The sequence below is a fragment of the Cetorhinus maximus genome, chromosome 20 (genome assembly GCF_964194155.1).
Source record: "Cetorhinus maximus chromosome 20, sCetMax3.hap1.1, whole genome shotgun sequence".
In the NCBI taxonomy this organism is placed as follows: Eukaryota; Metazoa; Chordata; class Chondrichthyes; order Lamniformes; family Cetorhinidae; genus Cetorhinus; species Cetorhinus maximus.
Genome location: NC_135898.1, coordinates 78,943,839 through 78,968,325, shown reverse-complemented (window position 1 = coordinate 78,968,325; position 24,487 = coordinate 78,943,839). Strand labels below are relative to the sequence as shown.

Genomic DNA, 24,487 nt, shown 5'->3' with positions numbered 1-24,487 from the left:
GACCATTGGTCAATTCAAATGGACTAAACCCAGTAGATTTACATGGAAAATCTCTGGTAGCAAATAGTAAGAAATCTAATCCTTTGTCCCAATCCTTTGGGTATTCATGGCAATAGGTCTTAATCATGGCTTTGAGAGTCTGATATTATCTCTCTAAAGCTTCCTGTGTCTGTGGATGATAGTTGGTAGCCTTTAGTTGTTTGATACCCAAGCTGCTGATTATGCCCTGGAAAATTTTAGACATGAAGTTAGAACCTTGGTCAAATTGTATTTCAATTGGTAGGCCATAACGAGTGAAAAACTGAGTTAACTTTTCCACTACCATCTTAGCTGTAATTGTCCTTAAAGGAATAGTTTCTGGAAATCGGGTTGTCATATCCATGATTGTAAGGACATACTGATGCCCTGCTTTCGTTTTGGGTAATGGTCCTACACAATCTACTAATACCGCACTGAATGGTTCTTCAAAAACTGGCATGGGTATTAAAGGTGCTGATTTGATTACATATTGAGGTTTACCATCTACCTGACATGTATGACACGTTTTGCAAAATTGCACTACGTCCTTATGAAATTTTGGCCAGTTAAAATGTGTTTATCGATGCTTGGGTTTTCCATATTCCTATATGTCCTGCCACAGGGATTTCACATGCTACTCGCAATATCTTTTTATGATATTTTGGCGGTACCACTATCTGATGAACAACCATCCATTACCCATCTGCAGGTCTGTGAGGGTGTCTCCATATCCTCATCAGAACTCCATTTTTAATGAAATAGCACTCTGGAACTCCTTCAGCCTCAACTTCAGTGTGAGCTGACTGTACTAACTTGTTTAAATCTGGATCTGCTTTCTCAGCCTCAATTAATGAAGACCTGCCTAACACTTCCTTTGAATTATCCTCACCCTTAAAGAAAGTTTTGGCTACCCTAACATCTGTTCGTGGTATTCCTTTGACCTCTGGTGATGGACTTTGTTTAGCCATTGCCCTGGTCACCACACATGATGGAAAAATAGCAGGAACTTGTTCTTGTAACTGCTCCATCTCTTTAGCCTCTCTCGGACTTTCCGTAATTATGGGCAAAGCTATAACCTTCACTCCTGCCAAAATATACCCCAGGAGTAAATCAATTCCATCCACGGGTAATTTCTTAACCACTCCTACAACCACCAATCCGGACAACAAATCACACTCCAATTGCACTTTGCAATGGAACCGGGATGTACTCTCCACTTATCCCGTTTACCAATACTTTCGCTTCCATTGAACTCTCTGGGGGGAAATCTAGGTCTTTCTCCAGCAAAAGAGTTTTGAGTAGGTCCTGTGTCCTATAATACAGTTATGGGTTTAGCTGCATCATTTGATGAGCAAGGGGTTATCTTTCCTTTAGACAAAAACCCTTTATATCTCTCATCTACCTTATTCACTTCACCTGCATTCACAGCAGTGTTTACCTTCAGACCCTTATTTGTAGTTAAAACTACAATTTGATCCGTGGCATTTTCTTTTTGAGTTCCCTTTTCGGACTCATTCTTACAAACTCCAATAAGTCCCATTGGCTTCCCTTGTAACTTCCCGCATTCTGAACAACTGTGCCCCCCTTAGGTCAATGGAAACAATGGAGTTTCACCCCCACCCTCAGTATCTTCCTTCCTGATCTGGGAAGGAAATCTCAAGGTATTCCCAGCTATCCATTCTTTACCCTGGTTACTTGCCTTCCTTTCACTCTCCCACTTTCTATCCTTTTCAAATTTATCTGGTGATGGAAAAAAGTTTTAGTTTTAAGGATCAGCTCATAATCGTCAGCCATTACTGCTGCCTGTCTAGCAGTTGTGACCTTTTGGTCTTCAACATGGTTTCTGATTACAGAAGGTACGGAGTTTGTAAATTCTTCCAAGAGAATGGTCTCTGAGAACTTCATAGGTATTTTCAATTCCTAATGCTCGTATCCACCTGTCAAAACTACTTTGCTTAATCCTTTGAAATTCAATGTAAGTTTGCCCAGGCTGTTTCCTTAAATTTTGGAACTTTTGTCTGTATGCTTTAGGGACCAACTCATATGCACCCAAAATGACCTTTTTCACCACATCATAATCCTTAGAAAACTCCTCTGACAGTGAAGAATTAATTTCCTGTGCTCTACCTGTCAATTTGCTCTGCATGGGCAATGTCAGTTTTCCTTTGGCTAGTTCATCTGCTTAGCTATCTTCTCAAGTGAAATAAAGAATGTTTCATCATCCCTTTCCTCAAACCTTGGAAGAGCTTGTACTTATTTAAACATCTCACCACTGGATTAGAGTCATAAAGCCATAGAGTTATACAGCACAGAAACAGGCCCTTTGGCCCATCGTGTCTGTGCCGGCCATCAAGCACCTATCTATTCTAATTCCATTTTACAGCACTTGGCCCGTAGCCCTGTATGCTATAGCATTTCAAGTGCTCATCTAAATACTTCTTAAATATTGTGAGGGTTCCTGCCTCTACCACCCCCTCAGGCAATGTGTTCCAGAAAAAAAATTTCCTCAAATCTCCTCTAAACCTCCTACACCTCACCTTAAATCTGTGCCCCTTGGTTATTGACACCTCTGCTAAGGGGAAAAGTTTCTTCCTATCTACCCTATATATGCCCCTCATAATTTTGTATACCTCTATCAGGTACCCCCTCAGGCTTCTCTGCCCTAAGGAAAACAATCCTAGCCTATCCAGTCTCTCTTCATAGCTGAAATACTCCACCCCAGGCAACATTCTGGTGAACCTCCTCTGCACCCTCTCCAGTGCAATCATATCCTTCCTATAGTGTGGAGACCAGAACTGCAGTACTCCAGCTGTGGCCTAAATAGCATTTTATACAGCTCCAACATAACCTCCCTGCTCTTATATTCTATGCCTCGGCTAATAAAGGCAAGTATCCCATATGCCCTCTTAACCACCTTATCTACCTGTACTGCTGCCTTCAGGGATCTATAAGCATGTACACCAAGGTCCCTCTGGTCCTCTGTACTTCCAAGGGTCCTACCATTCATTATGTATTCCCAAAATGCATCACCTCACACTTCTCAGGATTAAATTCCATTTGCCACTGCTCTGCCCATCTTACCAGTCCATCTATACCGTCCTGTATTCTAAGACTTTCCTCCTCACTATTTACGACAGCACCAATTTTCGTGTCATCTGTGAACTTACTGATCAAACCTCCTATATTTGCGTCTAAATCATTAATGTACACTACAAACAGCAAGGTTCCCAGCACCGATCCCGGTACACTACTCATCACAGACTCCCAGTCGCAAAAACAACCTTCAACTATCACCCGCTGTCTCCTGCCACTAAGCCAATTTGGGATTCAATTTGCCAAATTGCCCTGGATCTCATGGGCTCTTACCTTCTTGACCATTCTCCTGTGTGGTACCTTGTCAAAAGCTTTATTGAAGTCCATGTCGACTACATCAACTGCACTACCCTCATCTACACAACTAGTCACCTCCTCAAAAAATTCAATCAAATTTTAGCGCTTTAGTGACTAGAAGCCAGTGTCCAGTGGCGTACCACAGGGATCTGTGCTGGGTCCCCTATTATTCGTCATTTGTATAAACGACATAGATGACTGTGTGGGGGGTAGGATTAGTAAGTTTGTGGATGACACAAAGATTGGCCGGGAGATTAACAGTGAGGTTGAGTGTCTTGGGCTACAGGAAGATATAGACGGGATGGTCAAATGGGCAGATAAGTGGCAGATGGAATTTAACCCTGTTAAGTGTGAGGTGATACACCTTGGAAGGAGTAATTTGAAAAGGAAGTATTCAATGAACGACATGAGACTAGGAGGTTCTGAGGAACAAAGGGACATTGGCGTGTGTGTCCATAGATCTCTGAAGGTGGAGGGGCATGTTAGTGGGGTAGTGAAAAAGGCATATGGGACATTTGCCTTTAACAATCGAGGCATAGATTACAAAAGTAGGGAGATCTTGTTGGAGTTGTATAGAACCTTGGTGAGGCCACAGCTGGAGTACTGTGTGTAGTTCTGGTCACCACATTATAGGAAGGATGTGCTTGCACTGGAGGTGGGTGCAGAGGAGATTCACCAGGATGTTGCCTGGGATGAAACATTTAAGTTATGAAGAGAGGTTGGATAGACTTGGGTTGTTTTCATTGGAGCAGAGAAGAATGAGGGGTGACCTGATCGAGGTGTACAAGACTATGAGGGGCATGGACAGGGTGGATAGGAAGCAGCTGTTCCCCTTAGTTGAAAGGTCAGTCATGAGGAGACACAAATTCAAGTTGAGGGGCAGGAGGTTTAGGGGGCATGTGAGGAAAAGCTTTTTTACCCAGAGGGTGGTGATGGTCTGGAATGCACTGCCTGGGAGAGTGGTGGAGGCGTGTTGCCTCTCATCCTTTAAAAAGTACCTGGATGAGCACTTGGCACATCATAACATTCAAGGCTATGGGCCAAGTGCTGGTAAATGGGATTAGGTAGAAGGTCAGGCGTTTCTCACGTGTCGGTGCAGACTCGATGGGCCGAAGGGCCTTTTCTGCACTGTGTGATACTGTGAAATTTGTTAGACATGATCTCCCCCTGACAAAGCCATTCTGACTATCCCTGATTAATCCCTGCCTCCCCAGGTGGAGATTAATCCAGCCTCTCAGAATTTTTTCCAATAGTTTCCCTACCACTGATGTTAGACTCACTGGCCTGTAATTACCTGATTTATCCCTACCAACCTTCTTGAATAATGGAACCACATTCGCTGTCCTCCGGCCCTCTGGCACCTCTCCTGTGGCCAGAGAGGATTTGAAAATTAGTGTCAGAGCCCCTGCAATCTCCTCCCTTGCCTCACATAGCAGCCTGGAATACATCTCACCTGGGCCTGGGGATTTATGCACTTTAAAGCCCACTAAAACCGCTAATACCTCCTCCCTTCCAATGCTAACTTGTTCAAGTATATGACAGACTCCTTTCCTGATTTCTACACCTTCATCGTCCTTCTCCATAGTGAGCACAGATGAAAAGTAATCTTTCAAAACCTCACCTACGTCCTCTGGCTCTACGCACAGATTGCCACTTTGATCCCTAATGGGCCCTACTCTTTCCCTGGTTATCCTCTTGCCCTTAATATATTTCGAAAATGCCTTGGAATTTTCCTTTAACTTTCCAGCCAGTGTTTTTTCATGCCCCCTCTTTGCTCTACTAATTACTTTTTTAAGTACCCCTCTTTCTATACTCCTCTAGGGTTTCTGCTGTTTTCAACCCTCTGTATCTGCCATAAGCCGCCTTGTTTTCCCTCATCCATTCCTCTATATCCCTTAACATCCAGGGTTCCCTGGACCTGTTGGTTCTTCCCTTCATCTTTCTGGGAACATGTTGGCCCTGAACTCTCACTATTTCCTTTTTGAATGACTCCCACTGGTCTGATGTAGACTTTCCTACAAGTAGCTGCTCCCAGTCCACTTTGGCAAGATCCTGTCTGATCGGCCTTCCTCAAATTCAGGATATTTATTTCTGGTCCATCTTTGTCTTTTTCCATAACTACTTTAAATTTTACAGAGTTACGGTCACTATCCCCAAAATGCTCCACCACTGACACTTCTACCACTTGCCCGGCCTCATTCCCTAAGATTAGCTCCAGTACCGCCCCTTCTCTTGTGGGACTTTCTACATGCTGGCTCAAAAAGCTCTCCTGGATGCACTTGAAGAATTCCGCCTCCTCTAAGCCTATCACATTAAGACTATCCCATTTAATATTGGGGAAGTTGAAATCCCCTACTATTATGACCCTATTATTTTTACACTTCTCTGAGATTTGCCTACATATCTGCTCCTCTATCTACCCCAGACTGTTTGGAGGCCTATAGTACACTCCCAGCAAAGTGATTGCCCCCTTTTTGGTTTTAAGTTCTACCCATAAGGCCTCATTTGAGGAACCTTCTCAGCTGCCATCCCTCCTTATTGCAGTAATTGATTCCTTGGTCAATAGTGCAATGCCACCTCCTCTTTTACACCCCCACGCCCCTGTCATGCCTGAAGATTCTATACCCTAGAATACTGAGCTGCCAGTCCTGCTCTTCTCTCAACCATGCCTCTGTGATAGCAATAATATCATGTTCCCATGAGTTAATCAATGGCCTCAATTCATCTGCCTTACTTGTAAGACTCTTTGCGTTAAAATAAATGCAATCCAGCCTTGCATTATTCCCTTGAGCCTGAACAGGCCTATATTTGCTCTGCCTTCCAGACTCTTAGTTTCTCTTCTATATTTGGTTGTGCATCACCCCCTATTGTCCCTCCACTCTGTATCCCATGCCCCTGCCAAATTAGTTTAAACACTGCCCAACAGCACTAGCAAACCTCCACGCAAGAGTGTTGGTCAAGTTCCAGTTCAGGTACAACCTGTCTGACTTGTACAGACCCCACCTTCACCAGAAACAAACCCAGTGATCCAGGAAACTAAAGCCCTCCCTCCTGCACCATCTCTTCAGCCACGCATTCATCCTCTATCCTCCTATTCCTATACTGACTAGCACGTGGCACAGGGAGTAATCCAGAGATTACAACCTTTAAAGTTTTGCTTTTTAATCTGCTACCTAGCTCCCTACATTCTTGTTGCAGGATCTCATCCCTCTTTCTACCTGTGTTGTTGGCACCAATGTGAACCACAACCTCCGATTGTTCGCCCTCCCCCTTCAGAATGCCCTGCAGCCGTTCTGTGACATCCTTGACCCTGGCACCAGGGAGGCAACACCATCCTGGAGTCACGTCCACGGCCACAGAAGCATATGCCTGCACCCCTCATTAATGAGTCTCCTACCACTATTGCTCTTGCACTCTTACTCCTCCCACCTTGTGCAGCTGAGCCACCCACAGTGCCATGAACTTGGCTCTGGCTGCACTCTCCAGAGGAACCTTCACCCTTATTGTTTTCCAACACAGAAAAGCGGTTCTTGAGTGAGATGCGCTCTGGGGCTTTCCTGACTACCAGCCTGCCTCCCTTCTTCTGACTGGTGATCACCTATTCCCTCTCTAACTGCACTTCCTTAAGCTGCGGAGTGACCACATTTAAAAACGTGCTATCCACGTAACTCTCAGCCTCGCAGATGCTCCGCTGTGTCTCCAGCTGACGCTCAAGCTCCAAAACCTGTTGCTCAAGCTGGTCAAGCCGGTGGCACTTCCTGCACATGTGGTTATCCAGACTGCAAAGAGTGTCTAAGAGTTTCCACATGCTGCAGGCTGTACAACACACGGGACTGAGCTCCCTTGCCATACTTTTAGTTTGTTTTTAATTAAAAGACCATTCCCTTAAATTTAAGTCCTGCTCTGCTCAGTGCAGCCCCGCTCTGCTCACTGAAGTCTCGCTCTTTACAGCCCCACTCTGCTCACTGAAGTTTCTCTCTTTCTGATCTGGAAATAAGTCCTGCCTCACTTATTGGTGTCCCTTTTATAACTGCCAGCATTCTAAGCTGGAATTCTCTGACTTTCTCTTTTTCTCTTTTTGTTCTTTCCTATTCAGGTTTATGTTTCTCCATTTCTAACCTCACCATTTCTAATTTCCTCTGGAGATTAAGTTTTTGCATTTCCATTTCTTTCCTTTTCTTTTTCTTCTGCCTCTAGTTCCAATTTTTTCATTTGCAACTGAATTTGAGCTCATTCCATTGAACCACCCCTTGGAGAACTGGGTCTCTCGGGTATTCCTTCCAATTTCAAATGCTGTACCGTCTCATCGATTATCTCTGCCTTCCTAGCTTTGGCAGGCAATCCTACTCTTAGTTTACTTGCCAATTCGATTAACCTGGCTTTTGGGATCCCTTGTAAAATCGTCAAGGACATCTCTTCCACTTCCAGGAAAGCTTTAGCAGTTTCCAGTGCCATCTTATTTTTGAAAGTACAAACCTGGTGTTTCCTGTTAGCTTTTATTACTTACTAAATCTACACCCAAATTGTCATTGTCTTATGTTCCAAAATATCCTGGACCCGAGCCCCCAAACTTTGTCACGCCTCACTGGGGATAGTGCACTGCAATATCAAGCCCCACTGTTCCCCGAGCTGCGACAAATGTGAAAAAGTTTGATCAACTCAATCAATTAATTGTTTAATTTAGGTTAACGGAATACGAGAGTACCAGGTTTGTAAACTTAATAAGTAAACAATTGTTTAATGAACAAATTGTCTTTAACTAGTGGCAAAAGAAAGAAATATGAACCGCTAATTTCTAACTCTATAACCTAAACGCTACCCTTTCTTAAATCCATATACGCACAAATACAAGACACATAAGACACACAAAACATGGATTTTAAGGGTGGGATAAAATAGTTCATAGCACCAAATCCAGAGTACAGGGTTTGATGGGTTGATTTTGATCAACGTCTTCCAAATCCCTTTCAGTTCTTTGTTGATGACACAAGGTGGTCTTCCAGCACTTGCAGTCTTTAGTTCACTGGTTGAGCACTTGCTTTTCAATGACTCTAACAGTGATTTTCCCCTTTTCCTCTTGACAGGGGCTTTCAGAGAGAGAGCAGGTTATAGAGATATGAGGAGAAAAAGCCAGCTTGCTATTATTGTAGAATTACTGGAGTCTGACACACACAGGAGAGAGAGGTTTTAGGTCTTTTTGCTTTCAGGCTAGGAGCTATTCTGCTGCACTGCTCTCTCACAAACCCTGGTCACCTGGTCAGAAGCCAATTAAAACGTTGTTGCCAGGCAGTTCCCCATTAGACCAGACACCTCTTCAGCACCATCCTGTCCTTCATGGCACATTCTGTTCCAGGACAGCAACATTATATATATCGCTCACACTGTTCCAGTAGACAAGTCCTCCAACTGCAGTCATTGTAATTTTAATCCACAGTCCAACAGAAATAAAAAGATATGTTCTTTACAACAGTGTGAGTCAACCAATTTCACTGAAACTTTGGCTTTCTCATGAGGGCTTCCAATCTCCACCTTTGAAAATGCCTCCTTGTAATTCTCTCCAAAAGTTGGTCCCACTTGGATAGCTTTAACAATGGCTCACCTCACAGGGTTTCAATCTCGCCTTCTGAGATTCCTTCTCCCTCGGTTACTGAGTACACTCAAACACTAGCTTAGAAGAACACTTTGATCCCAGGCCGTGCCAAGAAGAATACCTCTACATCAAAGGGGTACCTTTGCTCCAACAGCCCTCTTTACTTAAATTCTGCTCCCCGCAGCCCTTTTCCTAACTTTTTAACTCAAATGGGACCTCTGCCTGCCCCTGTCTTTGCGGCACTTCTTGACTGGCAGACTGCATCAAACTGACTGCCCCAAGAAGAGCGGTTCACGGATCCTTGAACTGATCTGATGACCTATCAAAACACTCCCAGTCGCTCCCACCCTTGTTACCCTGCAGGAACCAATGTAACAAGCTTGGGACATCCTGTACCTTAAATGTTACTATCACCACCGATTGCTAATTTAGCACCTAGGGATGCAAAGATCAATGGATTTCATGACAACACCTTTTAAAAAATATCCTGCTTTTCTATTCTTATAACCAAAGTGAATAACTTCACACTTCTCTACATCATACTCCATCTGCCATCTTGTTGCCCACTCACTTAACCTGTCTATATCTCTTTGCAGTCTCTTTGCATCCTCCCCACAGCTTACCTTTTCCCATCTGGCTTGGTATCATCAGCAAACTTTGATACATTATTCTCTGTCTCTTTATCTAAGTCATTAATATAGATTGTAAATAGCTGAGGCCCCAGCACTGATCCTTATGGCACTCCACTATTCACTGCCTGCCAACCTGAAAATGTTCAATTTATGCCCACTCTTGGCTTTCTATTCATTAACCAATCCTCCATCCTTGCCTATTAACCTTTTGTATGGCACCTTATCAAATGCCTTTTGGAAATCCAGGGATACTACATCTACTGGTTCGCCTTTATCGACCCTACTAGTTACATCCTCAAAAAATTCTAAGAAATTTGTCAACAGGATTTCCCTTTTAATAAAGAGTTTAGTGAGAGTTTTAGGAGAAAGCTTCAGAACATATGGTCTAGGCAGCTGAAAGCACAGCTGGCAATGATTTGGTGAAGGAAATCCAGGTCAGAATTTGAGGAGGTCTCAGTGGCCAGTAGGCCTGTAGGAGATCCAGAGATAGGGAGGTCATGGAGGGATTTTTAAACAAGGTTGAAAATTTTAAAAATTAAGGCATTGACAGACTGGGAGCCAATGTATGTCAGTGAGCACCGGTACCATGGTGAATAGGTACCCTGGGTTTAGTTGGTAATGGTGGATGAACATTCTGGGTTTGGGCTGGTAGCGCTGGTGTTTCATTGGCACTTCAGTTTTCCAGTGAACTGATGAGACAGTAAGAGCTGCAAGATACCACCTCAACTATCCCATTTTCCTGGCATATATCCTGCCTGGATGAGTGCAGCTCCAACAACACCCAAGAAGCTCGACAGCATCCAGGACAAAGCAGCCCGCTTGATTGACAACCGATCCACAAACATTCACTCCCTCCACTACCAACGCACAGTGGCAGCAGTGTGTACCATTAACAAGATGCACTGTAGGAATTCACCAAGGCTCCTTCGACAGCATCTTCCTAACCCACAACTGCGGTCATCTGGAAGGACAAGGGCAACAGACACAAGGGAACACCACTACCTGGAAGTTCCCCTCCAAGCCACCCACCATCCTGACTTGGAAATATATCGCCGTTCCTTCACTGTTCCTGAGTCAAAGTCCTGGAACTCCCTCCCTAACAGCACTGTGAGTGTACCTACGCCACATGGACTGCAGCGGTTCAAGAAGGCAGCTCACCAACACCTTCTCAAGGGCAACTAGGGATGGGCAATAAATGCTGGCCTAGCCAGCAAATCCCACAACTCATGAATGAATTAACAAAAAGGGCTCTTAAAGTTGGATTCCAGACTGGTAATGATCTAATACATATATGTGACACAAATGTGCACACACACACACAAATATCTCTTGCAGTATCTAATCTAACTGTTCTTTCCTTTAGTAACGTCTGTTTACTCTGAAAGGGAAACATCCTCAGGACTCAGACTCATTGATAACCAGTGCTGATTTGGAACAATCAATGCAGAGACAAGTGTGCATAACATGATGACAGATGCATTAGGTCACCCAGGACTCCAATGATCCTGATTGAACTATGAAATAAAGAAGTCAATTCAAATTACTGAGAATCTTCAAAATAAAAGGAAACATGTTCTGCTGATTTGTGAATTGAGTTGGTGCAAATAAGTCACTGTCAATCTAAGCAAATCTCTCAAATTCTGTCCAATTTATCACACAATATTTGGATTTTCCATTGAATATTTTTGAACCAATATTCCAGTCTTATTAAATATGACAGACAACCACTTGTGGAAATCATGACAGGTGCAGCCTTACCTTGAGATGCCCATGTCATTACACTGGCCTGCATTTTACCAACTGCATTACATGGATTTTATTGGATAAAATTACATTCTAATTGACTTTAAATCTAACTCTAGTATTTGGAAATGAATTGGTCTATGGCTGGTCATGTGGATCCCTGCATGAAGCACATCAAGTCCTTCAATAACGCATCAAACCTAAGAGACTCAATTGAACTCAATAAAAATTCACCAAGTCAACAGCACCTGCTGATTGGATCCAAGCAGCAGGAACCAGGCTATGTAACAATTCCGGTCACTCTATTTTATGTTTTACTTTTTCTCTTTGGTGTATTTGCAAATGGTTTGAGCATTCTGACACTGCTGAAGAATGGACGGATGAAGGCTAGTGCCATTCGCTTCTACCTCCTTAGCCTGGCACTGGCCGATCTGCTGCTTTTATTGACCATACCAGTGACTGTGTACAGGTACTACTGGCAGTACTATCCCTGGCTGCTCAGTAACCCTGTCTGCAAACTTTACTTCATGGTCCGACAGATCTATTGTGCTACAACCAGCTGGACTATCATTGCTTTTACTGCTCAGCGTTATATTGCCATTTGCCATCCAATGTGGTCAATCACTGGTCTACGACAATCTCGAATGGTTTATTTATTGGCAGTGATCTGGGTCTTGTCAGCCATCTCATCTGTACCAATTGCCATTGTTTATGGGCAATCAGCTGCCTGTGTCTTGGACTATACTGCCACTTCACAGGATAAGACTATCTTCTACTCCACTGTGTGCGAGATGTTTGAGCAAGAGCCATTTACCATCTACAAGACTGTGGTCCAAATGAGGAGCATCCTATGCTTCTTAGTTCCACTCACCGTGATCATCATCCTTCACCTGTTAATATTTCGACATTTAAGTGTGAATAGTCGCCAGCGGGAGGAGATGGGATTAATGCATTCTTGGAGCGGTCAATGCTCAAAACCCCTCACCAGTTCTGGAAGTCTGCCTGGAACAGAAAGGAAGGCCCTTCAGCTGATGGGTGAGTAAATATTTTCATTATCATTCTTTGCAACTATCAGGACCAACTTCTTTCAACACATAATAGGTAAGGGAACCTTGTGACATGGATTAATATTTGGCTGGGATGTAGGAGACAAAGATTGGGATAATGGGTCTATATTCTATATGACATGGTGTGACAAGTGGATCTGTACTGGGGCCTCACCTTTCTACTTTCTGGAGGGCAGTTGGGGATGGGCAATAAATGTCAGCCTTGCCAGCGATGCTCACATCTCAAGAATGAGTAAAATAAACCCATATTTATCAATGACTTAGATTTAAGAATAAAGCTATATATCTCAATGGGAAAGTGAGAAAGTGATGCTTCAGTTGTACAGAGACTTGGCCAGTCCCCATCTGGAGTAACTTGGTTCAGTTTTGGTCGTTAAACCTCAGGAAAGATATAATAATCTTGGGGGAAATCCAGCACAGTTTCAGAAGAAACATACCAGGGGGTTTAATTATGAGGATAAATTTCACAAACTTAGCTTGTATTTCTTTGAATTAGGAACGTTGAGTGGTGATGTAATTGAGGTGTTTAAAATGATTAAGGATTCAATAGGGTAGATCGAGAGAAGCAAATTCCTCTGGTGAGGAATCCAGAACAAGGGAACAGTTAAAGTTGGAGCTAGAGCATTTAGGAGTGAAATTAGGAAACACTTCTTGACACAATAGGTAGCAAAAATCTGGGGCTGGGATTTTCCATGCTGGCTGGTGTCAGACGTGTTTGGTGGTGTGAGTGGGCAATATGGTGCAATTGGTTTCACGACATTGTGAAACCAGCTTGTGATCGTCCATTCAGCCCGCCAATGGCGGGCCGCGTTTCCAGTCATCGGACATCAGAAACCTCATTGTAATGCATCTGCATATCATTATTAGGCCAGCCCGCCAGAATCATCCCCTCGCCCTCGCTGGATCATCCATTCACATTGGCGGGAGAGCACGCTGATGTGTTTCACAACAGCACATAAAAGGCGTGCACTTGGCGGGCTGCACTTTGAGGGGAACTCGGAGGTGAGTACACAGCAACGATGTGCATTGCTTGCCAGGGTAGGGTGGGCGAGGGAAGCGGCCATGCTTTTGGGACACCTTATATAAAATGACCTTTCCTCTGCAGCTGAAACAGTTCAGGTGCAGTCACATTGACATGCGTGGAGTTGGGCCTCTAGCTTATCTGCCCACTCAAGCAACGCAGAGACATGAAAGTGCCACCAAATGCTCCAGAGCTTTTCACCCCGTGGACACAGACTGCAAACTCATGAGCATTTTAGAGGACTCCAGAACACTTTATGGTGTGGTCCTATCATTGCCCTTGATGAGTTTCATGGGGATGGATTTAATGCAGCAAACATGATGGCTGGGCCCACTTAATCATGGGACAGGCCGCTTGTTGGTCTCCCAGTGGATGGAAAACCTCCCACGATTAAGTCAGAGGCGAGAAGGGGCCGGTGGGGGAAACACTTTCGAGTTATCAACAGTCACAGATTGCAACTCTTCCCGAGTACAATCACAGTTCTTGGTTTCCGGGAGTGGGACATGAACCCACAACCCTCTGATTCAAAGGCGAGGGTGCTATGGACTGAGCCACAGCTGACTCCAGAACAATTGGACGACTGGACACATTGTACAAACTCCTTGCTAAAGCTGGCCATGGGGCAGTCACTAGTGGAGGCGGTCACAGCCCCTTACAATGTCAGTGTGTCGGTTTGGACCAGTCTCCCCCAGGGTTCAAGCTAACAGTGCAGCCTTGCAGCGCAGGTTAGGAGAATGCCCGCACCTGAGCTGAGAGCACAGCATGCAGTCCAATGGGCAAAGCTGCCCGCCAATCGGTTGGGTGGAGTGGGTCAGAGGTGGGTGGGGTTTTGGGTAGCCAATAAGTGTACTACTCACTGGCCATCCAAGTGCTGGCCAGCACTCTCCAGGAAGCATTAAGGGGCCTTCAGACTTAACTAGGACAGGTTCTTAATATACACATGCTAACTGCGTGTCTCTCTCTTTCACCCTGCTGGAAGACCACTTCATCAATTACCTTCCTTCCATCATAAGGTCAGAAGTGGGGATGTTCCCTGATGATTGCACAATGTTCAGCACAATTCATGACTCCTCAGATACTGAAGCAGCCCATGTCCAAATGCAGCAAGACCTGGACAATATCCAGCCTTGGGCTGACAAGTGGCAAGTAACATTTGAGTTACACAAGTGTCAGACAATGACCATCTCCAACAAGAGAGAATCCAACCATCGCTCCTTGATGTTCAATGGCATTACTGTCACTGAATCACCCACAATCAACATTTTGGGGGTTACCATTGACCAGAAACAGAACTAAACTAGCCATATAAATACTGTGGCTACAAGAGCAGGTCAGAGGCTAGGAATCCTGTGACAGGTAACTCACCTCCTGTCTCCCAAAAGCCTGTCCACCATCTATAAGGCACAAGTCAGAAGTGTGATGGAATACTCCCCACTTGCCTGGATGAGGGCAGCTCCAACAACACTCAAGAAGGTTGACATCATCCAGGACAAAGCAGCCCGCTTGATTGGCACCCCATCCAGAAACATTCATTCCCTCCACCACTGACGCACAGTAGCAGCAGTGTGTACCATCTACAAGATGCACTGCAGGAATTCACCAAGGCTCCTTTGACAGCACCTTCCAAAACAACGACCATTACCATCTAGAAACACAAGGACAACGGATAGATGGGAACACCACTACCTGGAAGTTCCCCTCCAAGTCACTCACCATCCTGACTTGTAAATATATCGCTGTTTTGCACAGGTGCAAGGTGCGATCGACTGTACTCAGGTCTCTGTCGCAACACGCGGTGAACTATATCAACCACAAGAGATTCCATTCACTGAATGTGCAGCTGATGTGCGACCACCAGAAACACACCCTGCAGGTGTACGCATAGTTTCCAGGGAGCGTGCACGACACCTACATCCCCAGTCAGTCACAGATCCCTGAAGTCTTCCAGGGTCCACAGAAGCTGCAGGGATGGCTCCTCGGGGACAAGGGCTACCCACAGAGGCCGTGGCTGATGACACCCATGCAGCAGCCTCAGTCTGCAGCAGAGCGACGCTATAATGAGGCTCATGCAGCAGCTCACAACTCGGTGCAGCAGACCATCGGGATGCTGAAGATGAGGTTCCAGTGCCTGGAATGGTCTGGTGGAATACAGTCCACAGAGGGTGTCACACATTGTCGTCCCCTGCTTTGCCCTTTAAAACCTGGTGCTGCAAAGAGGAGAGGAGCTGGCTGAGGAGGAGATTGAAGAGCTGGAGGTCTCCTTTGATGAGGAGGACGTCATCGGGGATGAGGGTGAGGAGGTCCTCGAAGGTGGTGATGACGAAGATGAGGCCCTTTCACTGGCTAGACAAGGCACTTGTGCTCGGGAGGCCCTCATAGCTGCTAGGTTTGTGGAGGATGATGATGACATGCAGTGAGGAGACCCCATTGATCCTCACATCGCATCTATGAACGTTTGACTCCAGCCTGGCTTATGGCAGCACACATACCCTCTGTGAGAATGCTCCTGTCATGGAGACGCAGTGGAGGCACTAATAGTCACTCGATTGCAGGAGGATGATGACAACATGCAGTGAGGACACTCCATAAATCTTCACATAGCCTCTGTGAATGTCTGACTCCTGTCTGGCTGAGGGCAGCTTGATTGTGCTCTGTGATCAGGGTTATATCATAGAGACAGAGCCATGAAATTTCAGAAGCATCTGAAGCTTTGTCCACCTTCAGGACCTGAGCCCTCCAGAAGCACACAGAGAGAATGATGGTACTCTGTGATGCCTACCCACTACATTCTGGCAGCAATGATAAGCACCACCAGGCATCAGTAATGTGTCCAGGGAGTGTGAGGCCAGACCATCACTTTTGTCTGAAGGCTGCACAGAGCATAGGGAAGAAGCCCTGACTGGACTGAGACACCTGCCTTTATCTTGTGCAGAAAGGTTTCACATCTGAGTGACAAGAACACTGCTCATCAGAACAAGGAGCCATAGGCAGGGAGACATTCTTGGTAGATTATTTACAATAGTGAACATTATGTACAAGTGATTAACACCCATGCCCAGGCTGTGCAAGGTGTCAGCTGTGGCTCAGTTCATAGCACCCTCGCCTTTGAATCAGAAGGTTGTGGGTTCATGTCCCACTCCCGGAAACCAAGAACTGTGAATGTACTCAAAAGAGTTACATCTTCTTAATCTTCCTAACCCTGCAGCTCTGTCTTGGTGCTCCCCAGACATCTACAGCAGAGGTGGGGGCAGCCTGATGACTGCTACGCCCTGTCTGTGATGACCTTGGTGGGTGTCCTCTGGAGGGCTGAGACTTGGAGGAGCCCGACCTGCTTTCGGGGCCCTGCCGTGTGGCAGTGGCACCCTCCTCCTGTGGAGCTGGAGCTGATGGGGTCGCAGGAAGAGGGGATTCGGATGGCCAGTCACTCCCAGAGTCACCTGGGTGGATGACCTCGCAGCGTGCACCTGCTGATCCTTCTCCCTATGGGTGCGCGAGGACCCCAGATTGCCTGGGGAAGGGATAGCTGGATTGAAATCATGCTGCTCAGCACTCCTCTCCCATACACACAGTTGGAGGCCAACTATGGCCTCAGCGATGGAGTGCAGGCTGTGCAGCAGTGCAGGAGTGACATCCTGGACCAAGGTCTCCATGGCGGCTGCCATCCTGGCAGTGTTGACCTCAATGCGTTGGCAGGCCAGGCTACCACCTCAGTCTGAAGGTGGACGGACTCCTACATCGTGCTCTGCAATCTGAGGAGTGCAGTGGACATCCCTTCCTGATGTTCCCAAGCTTGCCTTTGCAGCTCCAGCAACTGAGGCATGACTGAGTCCAGAGGCTCGTCATCTGACTCGGACTCAGCAAAGTTCTGGTCTCCAGCAGTCCTCCGAATGCCGGACACCTGGGAAAACCTTACCGCCGCCTGCTGAGGATCAGAAAGTGCAATGTGCTCACCAGATTGTGATCCCAAGGCTATTCTAAAACTAGATCCCATGAGGTGTGCATCTCTACGCTGGTGGAGGGTGTGGGTGAGCGCTGTGATGGGTCTTCAAAGAGGGTGCCTTCAGATTCCTCTTCTGAGGTTTCTTTGGGGTTTGAATGGAGGCCCTGGGTCATGGACTCCATCGGCTGTTTCCAAGATGTGCCTGTGAAAGCAAGGAGAGATAATTAGTGCATGGCAGTGCCCTGTGAAACTGGACACATCACTCACAGCATGGTTGTCTGATGGATGTTGCACTGCTGGATCCCCACTTGCTTGAGCATCACCAACCTCACCGTCAGCACAGGAAAGGTCCAGATCCTCACCAGCCAGCTGGATGGCTCTGTTTTCAAAGTCTGTGAGGGCCTTGATTTCAGGCATTCCTCCAGCAGTCTGCAACCTCTCCCTCTTGTTGTGTGCCAGCTTGTCCTGCATGGATAGAGATGGAGAGTGTAAGCAGGATGCCTGCCAGACCAGATGATAATTATGCCTGGTATGTATGGGTGGTGAGTGGTGCCATGGACGGGATGAGGACAATGAAGGCATGTGTGAGAGAGTGAATGGTGATTTCCCTTGAACTGACAGTGAGTGAGGGCCCTGTGGATGTGTGATGGGCTTGTGAATGTGTGAGTTGAGAGTGATGAGAAGAGTCACTTACCCTGGCAGAATGGAGATCATTCTTCCTCTTGCGACACTGGACTTTCCTCTTTGAAGGGCATTGGTGCTGACCACCACTGCCACTGCCTCCCAAGTTGGGTTGGTCATGCTGCTGCCCATCCTGCGGCCAGAACGGGGATATAGGACATCCTGGCGGGACTCCACAGCATCCAAAAGGCATTCCGGTGACGCGTTGCTAACCCTTGAAGCTGCAGTCTTCTTGGTTTTCATGGACACCTTCCCTGCACCAGTCGTTGCTTGGAAGCACTGAGATGTGGTGCATGTGGCTGGACTTTAAATATGGCGCCTGGTGTGATGAAGCGGCGAGGTGATGGCGTGGTGGGCGAATGAGAGTAGGGGGGGTGGGACTTACTGGATAGCGCTTTTAAAGATCTGCATGGGCACGATGGACCAAATGGCCTCCTTCTGTGATGTATGAGTCTATGATTGTGTGAACTGAAACTTTCAGAATTGGATTTTTTTTTTGGATATCAGTCAGGGTACAGGTCAGCCATGATCTTACAGGATGGCAGAGTAGGTCTACTGCTATTTATATGACTTCAACTCATTCAAAAAAATAATGAACTAGATAAAGAGAAATCTGTACAGCAGATTTTACAATCTTTTGGGGGCAATAAAAAACCAAAGTTAATTGTTATTGTGAGAAGTTGGGAAGGTTTCAGATGCAGCTGCCTGTATGAGTTTAGCTACTTTATGTTTCTATTAAAGGAAATGGGGCTAGTGGCCCCTGTCATGTCAGCCTTCCACTATCACCAGCAGTCAGTAGAATCAATTGGCCTTAGTGAATCTAGCAATTTTGCCCAGACTTCTATTGACCACACAAGATCTGCGAGTCAAGAATCAGTGGGCAGAATCGTCCCAGATTTGCACTAAGTGTGGTCGTGGGCAGGTAAAACGACATTTTACTTGCCGGCCGCTCTGGCAGGTTTTCACGTCGTATCGTCCCAAACCCGCCACATTATTTATGCATTCCTTGGAAACACGCTGTTTCCATGGTGGGCAGACTCCGGCCTGCCACGCCGTCACCTTGCCACTTCATTACCAGGCACCACATTTAAAGTACAGCCGCACTCAGTGCTTCCAGCCCAGGACTACAGCAAAGAAGACATGGCCCCGAAAGGCAAGAAGACTGCAGCCCTCAAGCGCCTTTTGTACACTGTGGAAGCCCGCTGTGATGTTCTCTCCCCCCACTCTGGCCACAGGAGGGGCAGCAACATTACCACACTGGCTTGGTAGACGATGGCAGTGGTGATCGGTGCCAATGTTGTACAGAAGAGGTTGGCCATCCAATGCAGATAGAGGGTGAATGATCTCATCCATAAAGCCAGGGTAAGGCAACCATCTCATCATTCTAAACACACACATTCAAGCCCATCACACATTCACTGGCATCTCACTTACTGCCAGCTCAAGAGACATCACCACTCACCCTCTCACACGCATATCCTCACATCTCCATCTGGCCTCATCTCCTCTGGAGACTGCCTCCTCAGCCCTCACCATCTTGAGGCCGCTTGTACAGATCAACATGTGGCCCCCCCAAATATCCTGGGATACCTCCTTCCCCAGTACAGCCCTCACCTGCAGCCTTTTCCTTTGCCTGAGACCACTTCTCCCCCTTCCCCGAGCAAGCCCTAGCCCTGCAGCTATTGAAATCACACGTGGCTGATCTGGTAAGTAGAGACCTGCTGTGAGCCCCCCTAAAAGTGATGTGGTGCTGTCAGTGAAACCTGGAGCTGATGACTTTGAGCGCTGACTGAAGCAAGGTAGGCAAACAAACCTTGAAGTCCCGAGTGAAGTGCAGCTCGCCAGGTGCACGTCGCCTATGTGTTGTTGTGTTTTCCCTCTGACGTGCATGGATGATCCAGCGGGCAGGGGGGCGGGGAGGGATGAGATTTTGGTGGGCTGGCCTAATAATGATATGCTGATGTATTACAATAAGGTTCCTGACATCCGATGGGGGAACGTGGCCTGCCATTGGTGGGCTGAGCGGACGATCGCGAACTGGTTTCACACCATCGTGAAGCTGATCGCACCATATTGTCCGCTCACACCACCAAATATCCCCAGCACCAGCAGGCACGGAAACTCCCAACCAGTGGCTCTAAGGACTATTAAACCCGAAATAAAAGCAACTTTGGTTGATTTCAGCTGTGACTCATAAAACTGGCACGAGTGTTCCAGGACGATAATAACAACAGAAGCCCTGGCTCCTGCTCCTGGATGCACTGCACTGACCTGTGATGGAAAGTATGGACATCAATCAACGAGATGCTCAGCTGCCACATTCCTTCAAAAGGGAAAAAAAGAACTTGCATTTCTATAGTGCCTTTCACAACCACTTGGCACCTCAAAGTGCTTTTGAAGTGTAGTTACTGTTGTAATGTAGGAAATGCAGTAGCCAGTTTGCACACAGCAAGATCCCGCAATCAGCAATGTGATAATGACCAGATAATCTGTTTTATGTTTGAAAGATGAGTGTTGGCCCAGCACACTGGAGATAAGTAATCTGCTCTTTTGTGAAATGGATCCTTGGGATTTTTTACATTCACCTGAGCAGGTAGACAGGATCTCAGTTTAACATCATTTCCAAAAGGCTACACCTCTGATAGTACAGTGGTCCCTTAGTACTACACAAGGGCACCAACCTTGATTTTGGTGCTAAAGTCCTGAAGTGGGACTTGGACCCATAATCTTCTGATGAGAGGTGAAAGTGCTACTCAACTTGCCAGGACTGCAAGTTCTGCCGATGGTCACTCTCTGTCATATAGGCGAGGTCCTGGAGAGGAGCTAGCCATCGATTGACAGCAAAATGGGATTGTGTATAATAGTGGAAGGCAGTAAAGAGGGGGTGGGGGTGGAATTTTAACAACTCTACAGAATTTTAAAACTTATAGAGGGGGATAATAATAGGAGCCTGACTGACACGGATACTGACAGGGAAGGAATGTATAAATCTCCTTAACTTTATGACTCAGCAGCATGCTTTCATGCACCTGTACTGACTGGCCTTTTAGGAAAGATGAACAGGTCACAGTCGAATTATTTTTAAACATTTAAAAGCTGTTATAAAAGTATGTGTTTGGTGCTAATTAAATGTCTACTGGTGACTGCTGAGTTATTCCTAATAACTGGTGGGCAGTTTAAACTCTCATGGGAAAGGGCTCTACATCAATGATGCTGCTGGAATACAGACACCAGTAAATAGCTTTTTTTATTAATTACTCCTTTCGGAGATGAATTAAAAAGTAAAAATATAATTTGTTTGACATGAAAGCTATGCTTCTGTTGCCCAGAAACCATCTCCATAGTGTTTCTACGCAGTTACCATGGGAGACTGAATGGCTGCATGCAGAATGGGAGGCGGGTAGCTCCAGCCTTTCATTCACAGTCACAGCGCCACGCAGTAGTAATGGAAATAGCAGTAGTCAGGCTGTGTTAGATGAATGCCACATTGAAAGTTTGGTGATGCATAAGTAACAGCTCTGCTGTTAAGGACTGACAGATTCCTTATCATAAATCATTGAAACTTACAGCACAGAAGGTGGCCACTCAGCCCATCGCATCTGTGGTATCTCTCTAAAAGAGCAGTTGTGCTTAGACCCACAACCCAACTTTTTCATTCTATTCCTGCTTGAGCTGTGGTTGTAGAGTATTCAAGGTCTAAATAAAATCAAATCTGATTATCCTGACATCTAATTATAAGTAGACAACTGAAAAAGAGTACAATATATTAATTGGAAATATGAATTCTATTTTAAGCACTGAATTCCAACTTAATGGTTTTACTTGCATGATGCTTAATTCGAGTTATTGGATTCTTAGTTTAAATTTAGCAATGGGAGGGAGGGCCTGGGAGGTGTGGAACAGGGGCTGAGGACGACATGAGAGGGATGAAAGGAATAGGGATTTAAAGAAGCACAATTGCAATTCATTAATTCATGTGTGTTCTGCTTGAAGGCAGGTCCTTGGCTCATTGTAAGCTGGTGCTTCATCTTGAGCCGCTTTCTTGTTAGTGGCGGATTGCCATTGCCTTCCTCTCTCAGGGGCAGAGGGGCGAGGAGGGAGGACCCAAGTCTACCTCAGCCAGAACAGGAATCAAACCCATGCTGTTGGCAGTATTCTGAAGCACATGCTAGCCATCTATCTAGACAACTGAGCTAACCAGCCCAGTGCTATTGTAATAAAGTATTAATTTCACTGCAAATGTTTTGCAGTTCTCTGCTAGTGTTCATCTTAACAGCAACCCTTGGAGAATATTTCATTTTGCTAGATGTTTTGATAGACTGAATAAGAGGGAAGTACCAACTTTACAGGCCAGTTGGAATGAGAACCATAAAGGTCCAAAGTCCTCAATAGTCTGTATAAAAAAGAAATTAAACACAAGATTGTGGGCCACGTTTACACTTTTGTCCAAGGTGATTTTAGAACTGCTGCTCTACTGCTAAGGGCAGTGTTCAGTTAAGATTCTAAGAGTCTTCCACATACAAATACAAAGAAGGTTTCTGCAGTGAATCCTAGATGATGTGTTTCCAGTTCTGTGGTCAGCTTTGATGTTTCCATTTGTATTCTTCAGATATCCTTGGGCTGGGAAATAAAGCAGCTCTAAATGTATATAAAGAAGTCAAGGAATTTAAACCTTTCAAGATGCACCAGAAAGATCATTTTACTCATTCTCACTTTGCAGAGCACACAGCAAACCATCAAGATACATCTGTCCTAGGCTTTCAAAATGAGACCAGGGAAAGGCAATGGCCCAGCAAGACCAACAGATTTCAGTCAGTCTTTGATCACATTTCCTTATTTACTGATTTTCCAGCACGTAATTTCTGAAACTGCACAAGTGAAATAGGTTGAACCCTGCACAATGTGAAGGATGAATGTTACTCTATGGGATATTGGTTGATTGTGTCTTTTCTTTCGTTTCAGGAGCTGTCGTTGTTGCCTTTTTCGTTTGTAACTTTCCTGATACAGTTGCCACCCTGATGCACATTTATACAGAGAACTGGTCTACAAGTGTTTACACAACCTACACCTGGCTGAAGTCATACTTGTCACTGCCACTATGGTATGTGAACAGTGCTCTAGACCCGATCCTCTTCTGCATTTCCTCTTCCTCCTTCCGTAGTGCTGGCAAGGAAAGCCTTGCACCCTTACTCCCCAAGATCGGCAGGACATTGAATGATCACAAGCTACATGGTTCATGCATTAGCCTCTCCCAGAACTGGGCAAGGAATCAGCTGATAGTCCCCTCACTCACATGCAGGTCCACCTGGACTCTGAGCTCCTGCAGTGGAGAACTCCCTGATCCATTTAATGCACAGCAGAGAAGAGGTCTCGAATTGCTTTCCTTGAGAGGTCTCTTAGAACAGGCTCACCAACAGACCCCTACCCGCAGGAGTCTCAGACCAGCAGGTCCTCTCCCTCAGAAGTCTCTTAGACCAGCAGATCCTTTCCCCCAGGAGTGTCTTGGACCAGCAGATCCCCTCCCTCAGGAGTCTCAGACCAGCAGATCTGCTCCCTCAGGTGTATACCTGATCAGCTCCCCTCCTCAAAGGCATTTTAGCAGAGTGGAGATCAGCATCTCTGCTTTATGAAGTGTCTTTCAAAGTCTCAAGTTCTTCACTTTGCACAGGCTCTCAGATCTACAGCTCTCCTTCCCTCTTGTTCATTCGTATATTGCTTGTTACAATTCCAGTAGAGACAGGTAAGTTTTAAAAAGGGATTTGAATTCCCAGTTACTGACTGAAAGGCTCACATGACAAGATTTCAAGTGTTAAGACTTTTACTGTAATAAATGAACTAAAAGCAACATGACTAAACACTATTTAGTAAGCGGCCAATATACTAAACTACAGAAAAGATATCTCACACTTTAACTTTTAATACGACCAAAAATCTCACACCGCAGTTATACTTTACATCCCACTCTCAGTTGAATGATAGTTTTCACAAGAACCAGTCCAACATCACTCCCAGCTTCCAACGGGTTTGCTTCTTCCTGTTTCACTAGTTGTTATGTCCAGGGGCCATTAAAAGGTGCTTCTCTCAGTTCTTGGAGAAGCCCCAAACTGACTAACAGCAGTAAGGCCTACTCCAGTAATTCTTTCCTTGCTTGGATGCGCCAGGATGAACAGGAAGCATTTTCCGCATTCCTTAGATGGTCAGGGGATGTGTCTCTTTAACCAGAGTTTCTACTCACAGAAGCACAGAATTGTTACAGCACAGAAGGAGGTCATTCGACCCATCATGTCTGTACTGGCTGTCTGAATGAACAATTCATCTAATGCCATACTCCTGCCTTCTCCTCGTAACACTGCACTTTGTTTCTTTTCAAATAATCATCTAATTCCCTCTTAATAGACTCGATTG

General features: G+C 45.7%; 1 protein-coding gene across 1 annotated transcript; it reads left to right on the top strand.

Moving 5' to 3' along the window:
- Positions 1-11,513: 11,513 nt before the first annotated feature.
- Positions 11,514-23,555, top strand: LOC144694608 (neurotensin receptor type 1-like). Its single transcript, XM_078565208.1, has 3 exons — positions 11,514-12,408; positions 23,045-23,314; positions 23,440-23,555. The coding sequence occupies exons 1-3, from the start codon at positions 11,514-11,516 to the stop codon at positions 23,553-23,555; spliced, it is 1,281 nt and encodes a 426-aa protein (XP_078421334.1).
- Positions 23,556-24,487: the final 932 nt, after the last annotated feature.